Source organism: Harpegnathos saltator, unplaced genomic scaffold, assembly GCF_003227715.2.
Source record: "Harpegnathos saltator strain DR-91 unplaced genomic scaffold, Hsal_v8.6 scaffold182, whole genome shotgun sequence".
In the NCBI taxonomy this organism is placed as follows: Eukaryota; Metazoa; Arthropoda; class Insecta; order Hymenoptera; family Formicidae; genus Harpegnathos; species Harpegnathos saltator.
In genome coordinates, this window is record NW_020229964.1 from 460,001 (window position 1) to 476,209 (window position 16,209).

Consider the following 16,209-nt stretch of genomic DNA (forward strand, 5'->3'; position numbering starts at 1 on the left):
TCCGTTCACGGGACAGTCTCGAGGAAGCGGAAGTGGCACCGGCAGCGTCCCGGTTGACGAAAGAAAAGCGACGTACCGCCGAGCTTCCTTCTTCCACAAAATGATCTTCTTCGTTCTCCTCTCCTCGACATTGCGATAACACAAAGGTGCTCTCTTGTCACTGCAGAGAAAAAAAAACGAATATGCGATCGAAAAGGTCAATCGGTTCTCGTCAACGAAACGGCGAGAATCTCTGCCATCCGCGCGCGACGACGCGTCGACATTCGTCTCTCGCGTTTTCTCTTCCCTTTCGCTCTCTCCCTCTCTCCTTTCGGGATCAGATCTCCGTCCGACCTTCCGATATTGGTCTTCTCTCTCATCTCTATTCCGAGATACGATTAACCGCCACACCGATCGCCGGCGATCTCTTTTCTCTCTCTCTCTCTCTCTCTCTCTCTCTCTCTCTCTCTCTCTCTCCCTCTCTCTCTCCCTCTCTCTCTCCCTCTCCGCGACGCCGACGTTAAAGTCTCTTTTTCTCTATCTCTGTCGGTCGATCTCACGATCGCAAGGTCACGCTCTAACAATCCATACCGACTTGACAATGCACTTGCTCGATTTTGTTTTTCGTAATTTTGTCGTTGTGTCCGATATTTTACTATTTTTTTTTTTTTAATATTCTACTTTACGTTTCTTTCCACGGTGATCCTCTTCCGGACGCCGGGCGCCGCCGCAGTTCTTTCGCCCACCGCGACGTACGGCCGACATCATTGTCCATTGTTCTGCGCGCGGCGTTTCGACGATTTCTCTCGTTCTCTTTCTCTCTCTCTTTCTCTCTCTCTCTCTTTCTCTGTCTATTTCTCTCTCATCGCGCTGCAATCGCTCGTTGTTTCTCGTTAACGCGTTTTCCTTCGACATTCATTTTTTCGTTCGATTTTCTTTTATTTTTATTTTTTTTAGTTGTTACTTTTTTGCACCGGAGAACCCGTCGTGTTCTCCGTCGCGACTGGTCCAGAAAATTTGTCCGCGCGAGGATCCGTCGTCGGGATCGACAGAGCAGCGCGACATACGCGATTTCGTCATTGATCGCCCTCGAAACGCGGCCACGTCGCATGGACAAGATCTCGTTTGGATGCACGTGCGGATGCGTATCGGCGTTCCGCAATCGTCAGTGAAAGAGGATTTGAGTTTTATCGGCTCAACGGGGGAAAATAACCGTCGATCGGTATGTCTGCTATTTATCGCACGCGCGCGTTACGCGGATACGCATCTTGATGAGTTCGTGTGTGACAAATCGTGGGAGCGCGAGCAGACCGATATGCCGTCGCGTCGATGCATCTATGCGAATAAATCGCCGCAGACTGCGCTATGCAACGGAGGAGAAGCGGTCTCTCTCGCGATTGAACGGCTCCCTTCGTGTGCTTTTTCGATGTTTGTAATGTAATAAAAATGACCTATAGGATAATATAAAAAAAAAAATGGGAGAAAATTATACAACAAATACTTCTGAGATATAATATAAAGTATTGAAGTAATAGTACTAAAGTATTAAAGCGTGCCATAATGAAAAGATTACAACAACGAAAATGCGACTGAAAGAGCGAGAGAGAAATATTATCAAAAGATTAAAAGATTATATCCTTAAAAATATATGATAAAAAAACGAGACGGGAAAGATGGAGCGTGGGTAAAATACTTATACGACAGTGAAATTGCTGATGATTATTCAGCTCGCCTCGATTGAAATATATCGTCCAACTTGTTAAGCGACTAGACCACGCGCGAGTGACGAGCTCGTCGGCCTGCCGGTGCTCCCATCGGCGAGATACAAATGGTGTTATGGTAGAGAGGATAAGACAGTAAGATTACGCGAGGAGAACGACGTCGTGTTATCGCGTCTCGCATCAGGTCGGTGCCAAACAGTCGCAAAGTCCTCCCTTGGGCCTGGGATCGGCTCGTCTTGACTCGACTTGACGACTTTCGGACCGTCCCGCTGCTCGTGCATCGATAACGACGGTTGGCGATGATAGCGGTAAGTCGTGATGGGCAAGAACGTGTCTGAGGCGTACAAGAACGAGAAGAGAGAGTATATATATAAAATTGGGCGTTACATTCAGTGAATCACAGCCGAGATAATGGCAGAACAAATATAAAGTGTATAAAGTATACAGATCGAGTCTGGTCTATGTGCATGTGCGTGTGTGTGTGTGTGTGTGTGTGTGTGTGTCTGCGCGTCTGTTTACGTGTGTGAGTGTCAGGTGTGTCTAGACGAGCGTGTGAATGCTTGTACATACATACATACACGGAGGCTGCGCTCGTCGTGTGTGTACGTATGTATAGCGAGAAATACAGTGCATATATATATACATATAAAGAGTCGGAACATTCCATATGTATAAGATATACACGTGGAGAGGTCTGGTTGTGTGTACGGTATATTTATATATATATATGTATAGCGAGACATGTTGTGTGTGTGGCTTATATATTGTATACACAGGGAGATAATATAAATATATATAAATATATATATATATATATATGTTTATATATATTTATTTATGTATAATATCGAGAGGAAAGAGAAGTATAAGTGTGTATAATATATAGATATGAAAGTGAATTCTCTTACAGGACGAGCCGAAAGTCTCGCACAGCCCGACGTCGATTCTTTCGTGGCGTATCCGCTCCATCCTGATCCCCCGAGATCGTGAAAACGTGGTTTAGGAATTACGGACACGTCGTCCGTCCGAGGCTATTATGCTCTTCGGATGACCATTCTTTCCGCTCTCCCTCGCGTGTGCACACGAGACGTGCTAAATCTTTCTTTCTTACTTTCCTTTATTAACCCTTGCCTCTTTCATCTTTTTTTCTCATTATCGCGATACTTTGCGTATTCCCGAATTTGTAGCGCGCGACATGCCGCGACAGGCAGGACGCGCGTTTCTGAGTTTCGCCGTACGGGGGCGACGGTGAGAAAATTTCTCAGAGTAGGGTAGGACCTGGCCGATCGGTCGCACGAGTAAGTTGGCACATTGCTGATAATTCGTGCAGTACTTCCTTTTCGGTAATCAAAAATGCGAATAAGGTGACTAGTCTTCGCGACTGCTTCACGTGTCACGAATTAATATTGCAAATCTGTTAAATTAAGAATTAATATCGAGAGATGGCAACTTTTATCCAGCCTAAGTTTTCGATGCTGCGTCAACACGTTGATTGTTATGATAATCCAAGGGACATATGTAACCTTTTTCTTTTACCACATTTGTTGACTCAAACTTGAGAATTAAGGATTGAAATAATCAATAGATATCAGATAGAGAGATGGCAGTCAACATGTTAAACTTGACTAATCTTCATTTAGAACCATTTTATGACACGGGCTTGTGAGCGAAAAGTTTACCGTTACTTCGACGACATGATCATCGTCAAATATGTCTGCGGTATCCGTGTTGACGATGCGTCTAACGACAAGACAGTCGACAACAAACACACACCCCCGGATTCCCCATTCAGGATTACATTGATCGCTAATTAATCGCTAATCCTCTCGCCAGGTCTTATCGTTCGCGAATTGGTAATTGGCATTTGTGCAGTCGTGCTTACGACTGCAAAATCCGCCGATATTATTTAATTCGTAATTTAATAATTTACATTAATCCGTATCAATCGTAGGAACCGTGCGCCAACTCGAACAATGCGAGCACGGCCAGATTCGACTTCAACGACCCCTCGGCCACCCTCGACTCGCTCCTGTCGCAGCGTTCGCGCGCACGTTCGACGTATCAGCGTTGACTCGTGTGAATTAGCGTGCGCCGCTGGTCGAGAGCCACCGCGCGACATCGACGGGAATTTTAGGCCGCAGCACGGTGGAGGCGTGCATTAATCTCGGTGCGCGAAGGGCGAGGGGAATTAATCGGATTAATCTCGTTTGTAGACGCTGAGACGCTCCGACGTCTCGTCCATCCAATTCGCGGCGGACTCGCTTCGTTATTTCGCGAGGGGACGCGACCTCGGCATCGCCGGGGATGAGAGAAATCCTCGCGCGAGCACGCGACCGGTCTTGGCGCGATGACGTCCCGCGATCGTAAAAATAGAAGCGCGAATAACGAGCGAGAGGCGGTAAGGTCTGCCTCGTTGTTGACCCGTTTGAATCAGAAGCGGATATATCCGTTTGATTTCGCGTGGATGTTGTCACGGAAACGGAGGATATCCGCTTTCGCGCGCGTCGAGGCGATTTGTGCCAACTTGGGAACGAGAGATGTCAGCGATTCCAAGAATACCTCTCTTCAGGAACTTCTACTTCAAGAATGCTTCTCGTAGTATTTAGACTCGGTGATACGGGCATTTTTCAGTCATTTTTCTCGAATCTAATGATGCAGATGGGTTAACACGTCGACTACCGCAGTGCTCATCAGTGAGCGCGTCTCAATAACGCGGCGTTTAGGGCTTTCGACAGTTTGCACGCGAATCTTGCAATAAAGTCCAACACACAGCACGGTGATATTTAATTTCTCGTGCAATCAAGAAATTTATTTTACTCTTAGCTTTATTCAGACGATTCACTCCCCTGTCCCGGACGCCTCTCAGTGATAAATACTGTTGTGCTTGCCACTGAAGAGAATTTGGAAAAAGAAAACTGAAACGTCTGGGCAGCAGTGAGAATAAAATGAAGTTCTTGACTTGACGAGAAGTCAAACGTCAACGCATTTCGTTTGATTTTATCACGAGATTTCCGCGTACAGATTTTCTCCTGTATTCTTTATACTCGATGTCGTACAGCGCGCGCAGAACCCTTTCTAAATATATTATTTTTCATTTGTTATCTCACTAACATATCACACTAATTTCTACGTAACACTTCATCAGTGTAAGAAATTACAGTTCAAGTGTGAGGAATTAATTACACAACCGTTAGAGAGACAATGAAACGAGTTAACGAACATACGTATCCCGAATTCCCTCTATCCACCGCACGATTCAAACTTGAGTCAAACATGGAAATAAGAAGCGAAAATCAACCTCACGGTCAATATGTTGAACAGACGCGAGGAAGGACGAGAAAGCACTCGTCACCAGGTGGATCTTAAAATCGTGCATACCGAAAGAAAAAGCTTCGCGACGCACGGAGGTGCCTCGACGTAAACGGTGGCTCTCTCAGGCGGACGTACACTGGAAACCAAAACGGTTTCGACAGTTTTTTTCTTCTAGTGACATTGGTAGTTCGTGTAGTTGTAAATTTGGGAATCACTGCTTAATGCATGGAGCAGTCTCAAGATCCTTACGGTTAGAGAGACACACACAGTTGGAGTTAGGGAGTTAGGCGATCTTTTGCGCAAGTCTTTGAGCAGTGATTCTCAAATTTTACAACCAGACTATTTACTACAACGTTTGTAAAAAAAAGAGCTGTCGAAACCATTTTGTTTTCCAGTGTACACGTGCATGCACACGTGCGACGCATCCCGTCAGACGGCTGAAGCGTATTCGAGTACTCGCGAGGATCGCCTGCAAACTGTGGAGGAGATTGCAAAACCGGCGATTTCCTCGCCCGTCGATATGAATCGCGCTCGCTTCTCGGCGACTCAGGCGACTCAGAAAAATGCCGAAAGTTGTGTTCTCTCACAAGAAAGCCCGATGCATCTCATTGTGGCACACAGGGTGTCTTCCGCAGGACACGACAACGCTCGTGCACGCTCGTGGACGCTCGGCGCGTGAACTGAAGGCAAGAGTTCTCTATTCTTTCGCAAGCAACCACGTGGAATGTTGAGTCATCAATTAGGGAAGATTGACAAATGATGGCGCCCGATGCGCTAAACGAGCTGTGCTGGCGACGGCTGATCAATAACTCAAAATAACCTGCTTGTTCGCAAAATGCCAGAAGACTTTCTCGTTCAGTTTGACGTAATCCACGTCGCCATTACAGCTCACCCCTGTCGATCTCCTTCAATTGATAATTCTACGCGGTTGTCTTTGTGAAGCGGCGGGAGGTTTTGCGCTCAACCTGACCTGACGTTCATACGTACCACGAGCGTTGTCGTGTCTCCCGTTGGAGACGCACCCTGTGCAGTTACCGAAAGTAATTTCTCCACACGCCTGAAATGAGAGAAATATTCACGAACGAAGCGACCATATAGTCTCGCGGCGCGTTTATCGCGGCGCGAATCAGCCTCCGATTGTTCGTTCCCTGCAACTGGACCGGCTCCAATTAGCCATTAAGGTGTAATTAACGTGTGCTTCGTGGTAGGGCCCGGTGAGGGTGAAAAGGTCACGTGCGTATCGCCGGTATCCTAATTTCACGGTTCTGCGCGATGGTCGGCGACTTGAAACGTGTTGTGGCTTGTGGTAGTATCAGTAGTAGTAGTAGTAGTAGTAGTAGTAGTAGTAGTAGTAGTAGTAGTAGTAACTGTTGTATCAGTAACGGTAGTCGATGATGGTGATTCGTAGTGACGATGACGGTGATGATGGCTGATCATGTACGGTGCACGGAAAAAAGATCTCAGTTCGTGCAACTGGAACAGGGGGCAGACGGAGGTTCGGTGGCGGGGGATGATGCACGGAGGAAGAGGATCGGTATCCAACTAACGAAGCAATGAACGGAGCGGACGCCTTGTAGGTTTCTCGGAGGGAACTACCGGAGGCAACCGGAAATCTCTGGCTCGAAGCGGATTCGCTCCTGAGAAGCAGGAATTCCAAGAGCCCGAAACACTCCGCGTTCGCTCCGTTCACTCCACCGTGTTGACTCCACCGATCTTCTCTCGCCGTGTCGTCGCGACTGAAATCACCACGTCTGAACACTCAGCTGCATCGAGACTCGGTTGCGACAAATGATCGACCGGCGAGAGGTCTCCTGCAGGAAGCTTCCTGCCGCTACAACCGAGTTCTCATCTGAGTTTTCATCAGCTTCCATCTGGCTCCTGTTCTTCCCCGGCAACGGAAAATTCAATTACACCAACGGAATTGTTTTTTCCATGCGATGGTGGTGGTGGTGGTGGTGGTGGTGGTGATAATTATGCTTGTGGCTAGGGACGGGGATGAGTGACGTGAGGGTGGATACATCTTGCGGGCATGGTATCTCCCCGCGAACGGTGAGATCGGGCAAGGGCCGGGGCGGGGTGTGGGGGACTAGTTGAGGGGGGAATTGGAGGTGCTAAAAACGTCTTATCGCCTACACATCCAAAGCAGCTCATTCCACGCATTCCACCGCAGCTTGTTCTTGTGTCGCTTTCGAACCTCTCTTCCTCTCTCGCGGCTCTTTTTCACCGCGAGCGTGACGTCCGTCGGTCTGTCCGTCGGTCCGTCGGTGTCCCTACGGTTCCCTACGACGTCAGACCGTGTCCGTTCTCCTCGTGGACGTTTCTCGCGATCGGCCCGCGCGATCGATCCAACGATCGCGCTGGCGCTCGACGATTCGTCCGGTGGCTCGCAGATTCGGTGTGACTGCTGTCGCACAATTGGGTGACTCACTCGTCCGCCGAGTCCCACAAGTGTCGGCAGCGAATGAGCGACTGATGGGACGAGTCGTGTGATTTGACTTCGTTACGGCTTCCCGCGTGAGTAAGCTTCTCTTCTGGCGTTTCGCAGAATGCGAAGCGTGTGCGTGCCGATATCGCCGGGCAGAATTATGACCTCTCGCTAATCTGCTCGAGGTCATCGAATGGAGAAATCGCGGACGAATCGTTGCCGATTCTGGTGCACACGTAAGACACGTAAGTAAAGTGCAGAGAGGGAAAGGCGGGAAGAAAACACAGCGGACTGCTGTTGCTGGTGACTCGGGGTTGCGACTTACGACGGTGTCGTTTCCGCGACTTGGCGCCGTCGCATGCTTCCGGAGGGCAGCTATATATTTCGACTCCTCTTTTCTCTTCTCGCCGATAATTACCTGCTTCTTTCGCGCGGCCGGCCGAAGCTCGTCGGGTCATTTCGAAGCGCGACCGAGCGTGATGCGCGAGAAGATAACACGAGAGAATCGATCTTCCGACCATCGGCGTGAGAATATTTACGGACGAAGCGTGTACCGATCGGAGAGGAGAGCTTTGCAACCTTTGATCCGATTGTATCGTTAATTTAATAGATTAGGAGCAGAGGGATGTACCAATTTGAGGAAGGAACAGTTACGGTACTTCTCGGCTTATTCAGCTCGGCGATTCGCCGCCATTGGCTCACACATTGCGTTCACACATTTTCTCCGATCGAGTCGGAAGCATATCAAATTGCCGGGACTGCGAGAGACTACTCTCGAGCATGCGCGGTGATCGATTGTGGCAGCAGCCGAAGTGACGTGTTCAGCCCAAGTATTTTCATTCTCATTCACATTTTCATTCACATTCTCATCTATCAGATAAGAGATTCACGTTGGCCGTCGCTTCTTGGCTCCTGCCGCAACCGATTGCCGGCAAGCCTGGGCAAGCAGCGGCTCGTAATGGCGGCCACGCTCGATGAGCTTGTAACTTGAACTGGAAAAAACGCGTGGAAACGCGTTGTGCGAACGAGAGTGCAAATCTCACGACACAATCGGCGACTTGCAACGCGAATTGCCGCGGCAAATCTCTCCTCAGAGATGCTGCTTCAACGCGGAACGTCACGGTTACCCAGCGCGAGCTGCTGTCAAGCCGGATACACCCGGAAGAGCCGAAAGCACTTCTCCTTTACCGCCAATTAGACCTTCTCCTCGTAAAACGCCCCATCCGGATATCCCCACGTCGACGGTTCCGACACGTTAACGCTACGGTTTCGCGATGCCGCCATGTTTGTTCCAACCCCTGCCGCGCCCGGCTGCCGAGACGCCTCGATATAATTCCTTTCCTCCAGCTGTCAAAAGACAAATTCCTTGCCGATGTTCGAACGACAGTCGCGGTAAATCAGCTCGGAGACTCCGCGTTGAATTACGGCGATTAATTACGCGCGCAACTAGATTGCAGCTATTAATTGCAGCGCGCGCGGCCGTCGCTTTCGGGCTCGGCCGGCGCCTGGAGGAATTCGCGCTGAAAAGAGAGGAAATTGGACCGAGTGGCTTCCTGCCGGGTCGAATGTGTGTCCGCCGCTTCCTCGGGCTAATCGGCGTCTTCTCCGGGCGCGCGAGCGCGACATCGAAGCCGACGGGCCGCGTTAATTTATAACGGCCGGGGACGTGGAGTGTATGTACGTGGAGTATACTCGTCCTCGTGTATGACGCGAGGATTTTACTCGCGTCGGAAGCAGGTAATTACCAATTCGTGGGGCACAAAAGTCGGCGATCGAAGCCGCTGCAATTTCCGCGGCCGAGCCCGGCCCTCGACGCAGCCGGAGTCGCGGCGACGACGGCGACGATGACGACGACGACGCCGAGGCCCGAGCTTTCTCCTCTGGAGATTACGCCGGCTTCCGGAGCACCGTACACCAGCAGGAACACGACGTCGTCGAGGAGAGCTGGAGGAACGAGGAGGGATACGCTGGACGGCGAACGGTAGGCTGATAACACGGTACAGTGCTCGTGCTTGCTAAAAGTTCTCTCTCGGCACAGCAAACAACGAAGGAGATAGGCTTTGGTGCTGGTGCAGTTGATCGCTCGAGATCTTGCCGGGAGCTCGCCAAGTTTCCAAGGACGAGGCTGGGAGAGGGTGGGACAGGGAGGGAGGTGCGAGAAGAGGTGAGTGATACGGTAAGGTGTGCTGCGATCTCGGTGACAGTTATGAGAGAAAGAAAGAGAGCGAGGTGGAGGCGAAGATGTCTCGTGCTCTGTTCGTGGGTGATTGTCGACGTGCTTCGCTTGCTTGCTTGCTTGCTTGCTTGCTCGCTTGCTCGCTTGCTCGCTTGCTCGCTTGCTCGCAGCCCGCGCGGTGCTCACGTCAAATCCGTCAGGTGTTCCGTTCCCGTCGACACGGCTTCGAGAGTGCCACTCAAAAGCTACACAGGCACCGTCTAAGTCCTAAAGTCTAACAGGCATGGACACGAGAGTGCAAGGGGGTGTCCCGGTAACGAGAGCGCGAATGCGACGTTGTTCGTGAAAAACGCGTTCGTGAAAAATCCGGCCTGACCGCGTTTCGGATTCACTCGCGCCGATTGGCCGACCCGTCCCGCCGCGCGTTTATCGTTTATCTTATCTTCTCTTTGCCTCGTAGTATACACACATATACAACTCCAAAAATTTTTCCTTGCCTTTCGTTCTTTCTTTTCTCACGGAGGACACACACCCGACGTCTCTCTCCGTCGCTCCAATTCGCCGGGAATTGCCCGAGCGATTGCCCTGCCATTCCGACTCTTTTGCGCACCCGAACGCCTCGGACATTTTCTCAGGACAGCGAGGGCTATGGAAGAATCGCGCGCGCGCGCGCGAGAGCAGCGCGTTGAATTTCTCGCGGGGGGTGAGATCTCTCGAGTTAGCAGAAGCAGCGCGTAGCAAGGACGCCGCCAGTGAACGCGAACGCGCGGAAAGTGAGAAAGCACGAAGAAAGAGTCGAAAAGCGGGGATAAGTCGGCGACGTGCGGCGGCGAATGTGGCGGTGGCGGCGGTGGCGGCGGCGGCGGCGGCAGCGGCGACGTGCGACGACGGCGGTGGCGGTGGCGGTGGCGGCGGCGGTGGCGAGCTGATAGTGGCTTTTCCGAACGACTTCGCATCCGTGTATACCGAGAACGTACGTATACTATAAACGAGAGGAGAGGCGCTATAAAAAAAAAAGACGGTGAGAGAAAACGATCTCGGGCTACACGACTACGTCTGCTCTAAGGGCTATCTAACACGGATTGCGTGGGGTAGAGCGGACATGGCGATGCTGGTGATGACGGTGGCGGTGCTCAGGTGCTTCGGGGAGAAACTTTTCACGACGGTCGCACAGTTAATAGATAGGCTCGTTTCGCTAGTGGACAGTAGTATATAGCGAAGCGCAGCGACAGTTGCGCGGTATGTTGTGTTTGTATACGTACGTTCATGTGTGTGCGTGTACATGATGTATGAACAAGCGATGGTATGCACTTGCTTGCGAAACGGCTTGGACGCATTATGGAATAAGACTTAGATCCCCTCCCCCCCTCCCCGCCCTCCCCCCTGCGAGTGGAGATGCAGTCGTGTATGAAATAATTTGAGCAGAAATGATTGTATATAATTGTGTATGCATTTTTTTTCTCTGTATAAACATGGTATGTAATTATATATAAATATATTTTTATATATAATATTATATACATATAAATATATTATATATAATTATATGTGAATATATTTTTTATAATATATAATATTATATGTAATATATACATATGTATGTGTGTGTGTGTGTGTATATATATATATATATATATATACTACAATAATAATATAAATTGTATACGTTATACAAATTATATGTATAATTTATACACATAATTGTATGCAATCATATAAAATTTATATATAATCGTATGGAAATTATATATATGGGAGAGAGATTTTGTATAATTGTATATAATCTGTTCGCTCGGGTTGTCACAGTTGAGAGCCATTAATAACAGGATGGCGCCATTAGTAATAGAATAATTGGTTATGACAAGAGCCGAAGTGACAGTACACGGTGCTAAATATCGGCTCTTACCTGTCGGCTAAGAATGTAATAAAGGGCCAATAGGCCCTTCAGGTAGGAACAGTGTAATAAAGAGCCGATATTTACACCGTGCATTGTTTTTATTATACTCTTCTCCGGTGGATAAGAGTGCAATAAAAACGTTTACGTTTTTCCTCCGAATCCACCGGTTGACATGTCGGATGTTTTGTTTCACTGCCATGTCGGCTCTTATCACGGCCGATTATTGCGCAAGCCCATCCGGTAAAGGCTCTCAACCGTGACGACTCGAGATGAGCATCTCACCTCGATGAGTCTAAACCGTTTTGCGACCGAGTGCACATATCGACGCTTCAAAAATTCACGTCGGCGGACTTCATCTCTCTCTGCGTATCATCCCCGTGAAAATTCACGCACCCGGCATCTCTCGAGACGCGAGAGATCTCACGGCTGTCTCTCAATGATCCTCCTCTTTTTATTTTCCTTCTGTTTTTTTCTTTTATTTTTCGAACCAGCAGATGCCCGAGATACTTGAGTAGGATTTTCGCGCGGCTCCTGCCGAAATGTAACCTTCTGCTAATTAACGACCGCCCGACCGGAATTGACCGTTCACGGACGCTCTCGACGGCGACTCGGCGACACGGATTTTCGCCACGTGTTTTATTTCACCCATATAACCTGCCGCGGCGGCCGGTGTATCGAAAATCCCATAAAAATAAATGAGACGATAAAGCAACACTCGCAATAAAACCGCCACCTGACAAACGCCCGACGTCGTTCCGGCGAACGACACGACGTATTTTCCCGAAGATTTGCGCGGCAGGAGAACAGGGCAATGCACTGTCGCGTTTATGAGTGTGAATTTTTGAAAACTGCCGCGCACACACACACACACACACACACACACACACACACACACACACACAGTGGCGCGATGGGGAGGGGCCAAGTGCGCGCGTTCATACATCTTGTGAGAGAGAGAGTAAACCTTTGCGATTGCGTACACGCTAACACGCGAGCGTGAGTGTGAATGTGCGCGTGTGCGTCGGGCGAGTAGCACGCTGGAAGAGCCGAAGGAAGACGGTGCGTGCGAATGTGTGCTCGTGTATGTGTGTGTATTTTGTATATATGTACGTGTATGTTCGTGTCGGTGTGCGAGCTACAAACATGTACTCGCGCGCGTCGCGCTGAGTGTCGCGGTGTGAGCCCCGGCGATTTTCCATCACCGACTTGATTCTCTTCCCCTCGGGGGAGCGAAGACGCCCCGCGTCAAGCATCCTACAGGCAGGCGGAACGAGTCGCGAATACTCCCGAGAGGCATAGATATTTCGATTACGTGCGCCTGCAAGGTTCTCGATTAACACACTCTCGAGTTGCACACCGCAACGAGGAGTTGCGCCCTGCATCGCAGGGGCGCAGGGCGCGATGCGCCCTCGAGTCGAATCGAATTTCCATCTTTGATCCATCGCGCTAACCATCGCGCGTGCGTCCCGTGGCTTGTTCGGACGGCGGCTAATTACACCGAGAGAGGGCACGCGAGTGTAGAAAAAGAGCGAGAAACCAATGGAAAGGGAACTGCGCGCTCTGCACAGTCGAAAAGGGCAGCGACAGAGACAGTTTTTCCTGGCCACGAACACGAGGCGGGAGTCCTCTCTCGAGGATTCCGAACGACCTCGGCGACCGACGACGCTCAGGGTGATTGGCACGAGTCGCGCTACGTTCAGAGCGAATAGAGCGTCGTTGTTGCGAATAGAGAGAAAAATACCTCCTACGGATTCCACGAGCGGCGTTACTCGAACGGCTCTACCGAAGTCGCCGGATTCCCGAGCGCTTCTTGAATCTTTCAGATTCCCGAGCCTCTCTCTCCCCCCCTCTCTCTCTCTCTCTCTCTCTCTTTCAGCGCGGCTCGTGACGGGACGCTTCCGCAGTTTCGAATTCCCGCGGATCTCCCTTTGGACCTGTCCGCGCATTCCCCGATCCTCCGGGTCCGAATTCATTCGACACTCCTGCGTGCCCGCGCGGCGGAATCGGAGGACCTTCCAGCCCGGCAGTTCGCGCTCGGATCTCGGAATGTGTACTCTCGAAATTTCTCGGAGCGGAGTTTCAGCGAAAACGACCGAGGACTGGCGGTACTTTCGTCCGAGGCGAGAATGAGAATGATGTTACTCGAGATCGTCAGGATAAATGTTTCACTCGAGCTCTCAGGATTCGGGTTCTGGATTTTGATGGCAGTCTGTCACTCTACTTTTCCAGGGAGACTTCATTCACCCGGAGAATAAATCTGATCGTTGCGTCTCTCGAGACCGAACCTTGCTGAAATCGAGTGAAAATGCATTCGAAGCGACCGTGAAAATACCGCCACTCGGAGAAGTTCGCAAGAGTGAATATTTCACTCGAATTGGACTCTATGATGGGCGAATGTTTCAAACCATCGTGAGTACGTTTCTGTGACGATAAAATATTCACCCCTGAATTTCGCGCGAAGATATTCACTCGACGACTCAGAGTGGAGAATTCACCCGACGTGCTCTTTCTCGAGTATTCGCTCTTCCAGATTTTTATTCCGATTTCGCCCCGAGAAATTTCGAGAGTGAATCTTACGGGGTAAAACCTCACGAAAAATGAGTAACGATTCGCTCGATGCGAGCGAAGAATCACTCGAATTCGAAGAGCGACTCGATGGTCCCTCTGCTCTTCGCGAGCGAGATTTTACCCGTGGAAATTTGGAGAGTAAGTTTTGCGGGGTAAAACTTCATTCGCGGGTACAGTGAAAAGAATGAAATCGCCTGGAACGATCAAACAAACTTCTCGAGTGAAAATATTCAGTCGAGGGCCACCTTTCGAGAGCGAAATCCCACGTCGGGAAATTTAGAGAGTAACCGAACGAACGCTCGTACGTTCCCGCTGACCTTCTCCACCTGTCGTTCCCGGCCGCCTCTCGAATATGGCCGAGGCCCGCGCGCCATGTTCCGGCCTGCCGCCTCTGCGGCTATCGGCGTCCCCCGATCTCGCATGTGCTTTATAATACCGTACCTTAATCTCGCCACGATTGCGGAACACAGAACGAGGGAACCCTTCCGCCGCTCGTGCGAGCCCGATCGATCGCGCGGGGGCAATGATCGAGTCGAGTCGCACGGGGCGAGAGCAGCGCCTCGAATCGAGAGAGCTGGCCGCCCCCGGGGCGAGAAGGGGGTCGGGGGGCAAACAGAAGGGGGCCACTCCATTCTCACCCCCCTGGCGCTCTCCCTGTTCGCGCGAATGGCGTTTATATTTTCTGGCCTTTCTCCGGAAAATGCACACACTTTGTTCCTCTCTCATTTCCCAACCTTCTCAGAGAACATGGTGATATACACAAGTAGTCTCTCAAGCGTGAGCACGACGAAACACACGGGGCGAAAAGTAAAAGCCACTGGCAGTGCAATAAACTGGCTACTTGGCAAGCAACTACTCGCACAAAACAATGGGCAGCGATTGCGATGTCAGCGCATACGTGTATATAACGTACACACATACACACATATGTACACACACACACACACACACACACACATTCACACGCACATATACACATAAAGTAATGACATAGTAGAGATTAGAAGAGAGATGGCCGGATATATAGCTGATGCGCACAGATATATACACATATGCGTCGATGCGTTAATGAGCGTCGATCGTAATGAGAGTGACACACACATACATACACACACACACATACACATATATACATATATACTTGTATGTAAATACATATATGTATAATGCGTAATATATATGCGCGTATGTATACACACATATATATATATATATATATATAGATTAATAATTATGAGTGTGTGTATATATATATGTATTTATGTATGTATATATATATATATATATATTTATGGCGACATGGGTAGAAATAGCATAAGGACCTGCTTCTGGGCCATCGACTGCATCTGCTGGAACATGATCCTTTCCTCCTCTTTTCCTAGAACAATAGAAAGTAACGAGGAACTCTTGGAGGAACTGTTGGTCCCGGGTTTTCGGATCGTCGGTGTGAGTGTGTGCTCCGCGGACGTATCTGTGTATGCGTATGTTGTATGCGTGTGAGTGTGTGTGTGTGTGTGTATGTGTGTATGTGTGTGTTCAATGCGTGAGATTTTCAATCGATTCCGACGATCACCTACAGCAGTTTACACCCGCGCGACCGTAATCCTTGCCGATTTCTCTCTTCGATATTGCGCGACAGTGCGCGAATTATTCATGTCTCGAGACTGACGCGATATAACGGCGTTGCAGTCGTTCTTGGGAGCTCGATGCGCCATTGATCGATTGATTATTGATAAAACTACAGTAATTATTATAGGGAAGACTACGCGCGCATCTCGGGTTACTTTTATCTTGTCCGGTAAAGGATGAAATTTTGCACTGAAAATTATGTGAGAATCGCACGTCTTTCGTGAGACAATCGCTTTAAAGTGTAGCATTTTTATCACTCGGTATGCAGAGAGTAGCTTTCATTACAAACATATCACATTCATGTTGTCCTTCTCTGTTCACATTTTTTACGTTTACATTTGCTAGCCTACTTTTAGGGCTACTTCTGATGAGAATATCCTTCAAATCGTTTTAATCGTTAAAATAAGTTCATCATATACTAAAAAAAAAAAAAAGAAAATGTTCAACGCAAAGTTCAAACATGTAGCGCTTATGAAGAAATATATTTTATGGACAAGTCGGT

The 16,209-nt window shown here is 49.4% G+C and overlaps 2 protein-coding genes across 7 annotated transcripts in view; both read right to left on the reverse strand.

Annotated features, from left to right (window-relative positions):
* The window catches only part of LOC112588281 (AF4/FMR2 family member 4-like), a 4,411-nt gene extending 1,949 nt beyond the window's left edge, over window positions 1-2,462 (reverse strand). The window contains exon 1 of the mRNA XM_025297688.1: window positions 1,846-2,462. Within this exon, the coding sequence (XP_025153473.1) occupies window positions 1,846-1,881 (36 nt within the window). The 5' untranslated portion in view covers window positions 1,882-2,462. The remainder of the gene's footprint in view (window positions 1-1,845) is intronic.
* brp (ELKS/RAB6-interacting/CAST family member bruchpilot) overlaps window positions 1-16,209 on the reverse strand; it is a 105,566-nt gene that overhangs the window by 53,345 nt on the left and 36,012 nt on the right. For 5 of the 6 annotated variants that reach the window (XM_025297686.1, XM_025297685.1, XM_025297684.1 and 2 more), the window contains exon 4: window positions 15,401-15,456. The exons of the other annotated variant lie outside the window; for it this stretch is intronic. In XM_025297686.1, coding sequence (XP_025153471.1) covers window positions 15,401-15,456 — 56 coding nt within the window. The remainder of the gene's footprint in view (window positions 1-15,400; window positions 15,457-16,209) is intronic. 6 annotated transcript variants of the gene reach the window in all.